Source organism: Otolemur garnettii, unplaced genomic scaffold (assembly GCF_000181295.1).
Source record: "Otolemur garnettii isolate 467f Iridium unplaced genomic scaffold, OtoGar3 scaffold00181, whole genome shotgun sequence".
Taxonomy (NCBI): Eukaryota; Metazoa; Chordata; class Mammalia; order Primates; family Galagidae; genus Otolemur; species Otolemur garnettii.
In genome coordinates this window covers 1,020,766-1,027,518 of record NW_003852576.1, presented here as the reverse complement: position 1 = coordinate 1,027,518, position 6,753 = coordinate 1,020,766, and the positions used below count along the sequence as shown (strand labels likewise).

At 36.8% G+C, this 6,753-nt stretch overlaps 1 protein-coding gene across 1 annotated transcript in view; it reads left to right on the top strand.

Moving 5' to 3' along the window:
- The window catches only part of PDS5A (PDS5 cohesin associated factor A), a 118,389-nt gene that overhangs the window by 26,698 nt on the left and 84,938 nt on the right, over positions 1–6,753 (top strand). Inside the window, exons 2-4 of the mRNA XM_023507417.1 lie at positions 2,735–2,938; positions 3,941–4,027; positions 5,051–5,148. Coding sequence (XP_023363185.1) covers positions 2,735–2,938; positions 3,941–4,027; positions 5,051–5,148 — 389 coding nt within the window. The remainder of the gene's footprint in view (positions 1–2,734; positions 2,939–3,940; positions 4,028–5,050; positions 5,149–6,753) is intronic.

Here is a 6,753-nt window from a genome sequence, read left to right as displayed (position 1 = left end):
CCCTGGGTAGAGTGCTATGACATCACAGCTCACAGCAACCTCCAACTCCTGGGCTCAAGCGAGTCTCCTGCCTCAGCCTCCCAAGTAGCTGAGACCACAGGCGCCCACCACAATGCCCGGCTATTTTTGGTTGCAGCCATTATTGTTGTTTGGCCAGCCTGGGCTGAGTTCGAACCTGCCACCTTAGGTGTATATGGCTGGCGCCTTAGCCACTTGAGCCACAGGTGCTGAGCCTGGAAATGTTTCTAATTCCAGATTCGTTTTCTTTTATCTCACTATATTATTATTATTTGCATGTATAATTATATGTTCACTTTTTTTATTCCTGATGCTGGTAATTTGTCACTTCTGTGTCTTTTCTTGATTTCTTCTTGCTAGAGATCTGTCAGTTTTATTACTCTTTTCAATAACCAGCGTTTGGAATTGTTTTCTCTTTTGTATGTTTTTTTGAGACAGTTTTATTATGTTGCCCTCGTAGAGTGCTATGGCATCACAGCTCACAGCAACCTCCAACTCTTGGGCCTAAGCAATTCTCTTGCCTCAGCCTCCCGAGTAGCTGGGACTACAGGCCACCACCGGGTTTGAACCCCCTACCTTCGGTATGTGGGGCTGGCCCCCCTGCCCACTGAGCCACAGGCGCTGCCCATGTTTCAATTTTTTAAAGCCAGTATAACTTTAGTACTAAAATCTGACAAGATTGTCTTAAGAAATTACAAGGCAGTTTGTTTTATATATGTAATTGCACAAAATTAAAGCAATATAGTAAAAAAACAAATACAGAAATACATAAGTTTTATAACTAAATTGGTTTTATGTTAGGATTGCTAACTTGGACTAAGATTATTACATTTGGCCTTTATGAATGCAAACTTGGATTAAAGTTAGAAAATCAGCCAGTAGGATTTTATATTAACAGATGTAGGGAAAAACATGATCATTTCAATAGGTGCCCCCCCCCAAATATGGTAAAATTTAACACATTCATGATGAAATGTCTTGGCAGAATAGAAACAGAAGTACAACTTTAGTATTTGACAATACTGACAGGTTAAGTAAACTATGATTTATAATTAGAGACAAATTTTCAAGGTATGAGGAAATTAATACAAATATAGTTATTTGCATATTTACAGACAACACAGGCTAGCATAAAGTATATAAAAATGTAAACAGTGGTTATTTTCTAAGGCTAAGAAATTGTGGATTTTTTCTTTCATTTTTTTCTCCTTTATATTTTATAGGAATTCTAAAATAAGAATTTGTTACTTTTATAACCATAAATAATAGGGGTTATTTATAATTAAAGCTTTTAATCAAAAGTACTACATAAAAATATTTAAACATGGTTTTTTACTGTGAAGTGTAAAACCCATTGAAATTTGAAATGAAATAGCAGTTTTAAGAGGCCTACACAAGGTAGCTTTTATAATAAAATATAATCAAAATATAATCAGTATAATCAGCGATGTTGCCAAATATCAAGTGAATTTGGTTGTTCATTGGGGCCAGGAGGAACCTTTTACTGAGACATGTGTTAAATAATGAAAGAGTCTTAAATTCTTTCTTTTTCTTTCTTTTCTCCCTCTCATCATTTCTCTCCCGCCCTGCCCCCGCTTTTTGAGGCAGGGTCTCTGTTCTTAAGGCTGGAGTGCATGGTGTGACCTTAACTCACTGCAGTCTCTGGCTTGGTGCCTATGGCTCAAGTGGCTAAGGCGCCAGCCATATACACCTAAGGTGACGGGTTCGAATCCAGCCTGAGCCCACCAAACAACAATGATGGCTGCAACCAAAAAATAGCCGGGCGTTGTGGCAGGTGCCTGTGGTCCCAGCTACTTGGGAGGTGGAGGCTGGAGACTCACTTGAGCCCAGGAGTTGGAGGTTGCTGTGAGCTTTGATGCCACAGCACTCTACCCAGAGTGACAGCTTGAGGCTCTGTATCAAAAGAAAAAAACACTGCAATCTCCAACTCTTAGACTCAGGCAATCCTTCTGCCTCAGCGTTAGGGCTACAGGTGTACAACACCACACCCATCTAATTTTTCTTACTTTTTTATAGAAATAGGGCCTCACTGTGTTGCCCAAACTGCTCTAGAACTCCTGGGTTCAAGGGATTCTCCCTACCCTCAACATCTCAAAGGGCTAGGATCATAGGTATGAGCCACTGTACCCAGCTTAGACTCTTCATAAGTCAGATGCTGATGAGGATAACATGCATATGAATGATGCAACAGTTGATACTTGCTGATGGTTTGCTTTGGTAATAGTCATTTCATGCTTGTGATCTTTTCCCAAATTATTTTTTTTTTTTAATTTGAGACAGAGTCTCACTATGTCATCCTATGTAGAGTGCAATGGCATCACAGCTCACATCAACCTCAAACTCCTGGGCTTAAGCGATTTCTTGCCACAGCCTTCCAAGTAGCTGGCATTACAGGAGGCCACCACAATGCCTGGTTATATTTTTGTTGCAATCATCATTGTTTAGCTGGCCCAGGCTGGGTTCAAACCTGGCAGCCTCATTGGTTGTGGCTGGCAACATAACCATTGTACTATGGGCACCAAGCCTTTTCCCAAATTCTTATGTGAAGATTTTAAAACAATTTGTTGTAAACCCTCTGATAGTAACCGATTTGGCAATTTGTGTTGTAATGGAGATGATTTAAAGAAAACAGAACATCCTCCACTGATTCTAAATACCAGGGGTTGATTGTATTGTTTTTTATGCGCTTTTACAGATGGTAGTGAAAACATTTATGGATATGGATCAGGACTCAGAAGATGAAAAACAGCAGTATCTGCCATTAGCCTTGCATCTTGCTTCTGAATTCTTCCTCAGGAACCCCAATAAAGATGTGCGTCTTCTTGTAGCATGTTGTTTGGCTGACATCTTTCGAATCTATGCCCCAGAAGCTCCATATACGTCTCATGATAAACTTAAGGTAAGTACAGTCTTTACAGAATCATTTTGCTTTTGTAGTTTAGTTTACCTTTATCAACATAGATTTCTTACTATTGTCATCTTAAGATTATATCATAAATTGCAAACTAATCATTCAGTCAATATTTATTTAGTATTTCCGTAAGTGACTTATTTTTAGAGGCATGGGAAGGTGTAAATCTAAACTGTGCCCTGTCTGCTCATATCTGACTTTCTGGAGAATCTGTGACAAAGACCAGATGGCTATGTTGAAGGGATAAAACAGCAGTATACCAGAATTTGCGTATTATTCAACATGCAAAACTATATGCTCACTTTGGTGGTTCTTTGTTCAAATGTTTAAAGAACTCTTTTAAATTGATCTCAGGTGATTTCATGTTTTGAGTAATTCTGTTGGCAAATTTTTGGACTGCTTTCTTTAAAATAGTCCAAAAATAATTTTGTACCATATGGATTCTATTTTGAGTTAAAACTTCTCAATAAGTTTATTAAGTTAAGGATTACTATCATCTTGAAAAATGCAAACCTTGGACTAGTCTATTGCCTTTGTTCTATACAACTTGTCGTCACACATCAATTTCAGAACTACTTGCTAAGCATTACTGTTTCTTTGTAGGCAGTGGTAGTGGAAACTCTGACATCCAGCTCTTTAAAATGAAAATATTTGTTTGCTGTGATGCAAGGTGGTGATAGGAAGTTGAGGCCCTGTAGTAGTAGAAAAGGTGGTAAGATACAGAACCTGTTGTCCTCTCAAAATGATAAAGCCTAAAGATTTATAGAAATAACCATTTTTATTTTTACTTGTAGAGAATGTAGTTTTATATGATTTATTCTTTAGTTATTTTAAAATAATGAACTAGGCCAGTTCCAAGGTATTTAGCTAAAGGAGAATTTTCTTTTATTGTAATTTTTTAACAGGTATTATATGTACAGACTATTAATAGATTGTGAAAGAGAAGTATTTGTTTCTAAATTCATGTATTTTGTCTTTTTTTTTTAACAGGACATATTTTTGTTTATTACCAGACAATTAAAAGGTTTGGAGGATACAAAGAGTCCACAGTTTAATAGATACTTTTATTTATTAGAGGTAAAAAACTTTAATAAATGTCACATTATTTTATGTAGTAGTGAATTGTTCATAACTTTATTATGTAAAATGGGTCTTTTGGGGTTTTACACAGAGCCCATTCAGTAAATAAATGTATTTTATGCATCATAAGGAAAATACAGACTTTTTATTGTTCTTCATATCCTTGAAAGATAAAGTATATTCTACTGGAAAAAAAGCTGTACATCAGAGGTGTCCAACCAGCATGGTGATTTTGTGAGGACTTTTATTTATCTGTAGTGTTGGATATCACAAAATGTTATGCATGGACTTTTTTTTTTTTTTTTTTTTGGCTAGTTAGTTTTTGTTAGTGTTTGTGTATTTAATGTGTGGCCCAAGACAACTCTTTCTCTTCCAATGTAGGGCACAGAAAAAAAAGCTTGGACACCCTGCTTTGAAACTTTAGCTTACAATTTCATCTATTTTTATTCTTTTCTAATCAAAAACCAGATTTTCGCTGCTCCTAAAATTTTTTACCAACACAAAAATATTTAGTGTTTTTCAATTTGAGAATTGATGCTGTCGTGTGTGTGTGTGTGTGTATACATATATATATATTTTTTTTTTTTTTTTGAGACAGAGTCTTACCACCTTACCCTTGGTAGAGTGCTATGGCTTCATAGCTCACAGCAACCTCAAACTCTTGGGCTTAAGTGATTCTCTTGCCTCAACCTCCCAAGTAGCTGGGACTACAGGTGCCCACCACAATGCCCAGCTATTTTTGGTTGCAGTTGTCATTGTTGTTTAGCTGGCCCAGACTGGGTCAAACCCACCACCCTCCATGCTTGTGGCTGGTGCTGTAACCACTGTACTACAGGTGCTGAGCCCATGTGTGTATATTTTTAAATGTCAGAGTACATGATTGACTTAACATTTGTAATTTTACATATTTTGTTTTTCTGGGTTTTATTATAGATTTCTAATTCTAAAAATTAAGTTTTACTAATGAGTTCGCTTTTGTATAACTATGTGTAATTAAATGATTATCTTTATTTATTTAAGAATTTAGCTTGGGTTAAATCGTATAACATCTGCTTTGACTTGGAAGATTGCAATGAAATTTTTATTCAGCTTTTTAGGACTCTCTTCTCAGTGATCAAGTAAGTTATCTTTTAAGCATTTTTGTCTTTTTCTCTTGCTGTGCATTTTGAAGTATCATGTATTTTATATATATACTAAGATCTTTTAGAGTTATGAGGAGTTGTATTTAGAAGACTTAATATGAAGAGAGAAATAAACAGTAACTCTGTTGTCTAAAGCTGACCTTGCCCTTATACTTTCATTTTTAATTAGAGTATCAGTTTAGTGGTTAACTCTTCTATTCCCCAGTCTTGTGTTGGGAGCTATGGAGCAGTATAGAAATATAAGACAGAACCTTTGATTATAGAAGCAACAACATATAGTTGTAAAGCAGATAGTGTAAGGCATTATACAGTGAAGTACTAAACTTTGGTAGTACTTTTTAAAAAGATTTGTTCTGGGGCGGCACCTGTAGCTCAAAGAGTAGGGTGCTAGCCCCATATACTGGAGGTGGAGGGTTCAAACCCAGCCCAGGCCAAAAACTGCAAAAAAAAAAAACAAGATTTGTTCTGTATACTTTGGATTCAGTCAAAAGACCACACTCAAGGATCTAGAAGGCCACATGGAGCCTTAATGCCTCAAGCCCCCACCACCACCACCTATGTGGTTTCTAATTTAAGTACAGATTTCTAGTTAGGAAAGCCCATACTCCAATTTCAGTACATTAGTTTTCTGTGTAACAAAACAACCTATGAGATGTCTTCTAGAGCATTATGTGTAAATTAACATATTTCACACAAATTTTAAATTTTCTAGCAGCCACATTAAGAAGGTAAAATAAAACAGGTGAAATTCATTTTAATAATATATTTACTTCACTCTGTCTGGAAGTATTATTTCAACACGTGGCCCTTTTCATACTTCACGCATGGCTAATGGCATGCAAATTGGGCAGCACATTTCTAGAGTTTTCTGTGGATTCTTATGAATATTCTATCATGATCAAGTATTCCCTCTACTTAGATAGAAAAGTAGGACTGGGGGTGCCCCTAGCTTAGTGGCTAGGGCTCCAGTCATGGGGGCAGGTGGGTTTGAACCCAGCCTGCGCCTGCTAAACAAACTAACAAAAAAATAGCTGGGCCTCATGGTGGGCTCCTATAGTCCTAGATACTAGGGAGGCTGAGGCAAGAGAATCACTTGAGCCCAAGAGTTTGAAGTTGCTGTGAGCTATGATGTAACAGCACTCTACTGAGGGTGAAAAAGTGAGACTCTGGCTCAATAAAAGGAAAAGTAGGACTCATGTTAACCTGGATTAGACCAGCCTGGTCTGGGGATAGAAGCTTTTTTCGTTTTTGAAGCTATGGAAAGACTGTGTGAGAATAAGCTCCCTGTGGCATTTGACTAGCAGTAGGGCCCTTGAAATAAATGATAGAATAAAGAAACCTTACCTTTGTATTAGGTAGCTTTTACTGCATAACCAAACAACCAAAAAACTTGATCATTTAAGACAGTGACTTTCAACTGGTGTGCTGTGTGGCACTGCGGCACAGTAGTGTCCTGTGAGAGAGGATCTTAGGGATGCCATGAAAATCTTGAAAGGCAATTAATTAAATTATTTTTGAAAGAAGTTCAAAGCACAGTATTTTTTTAAACTTTTTTTATCAATGTAATTTAAGTGTGCCACA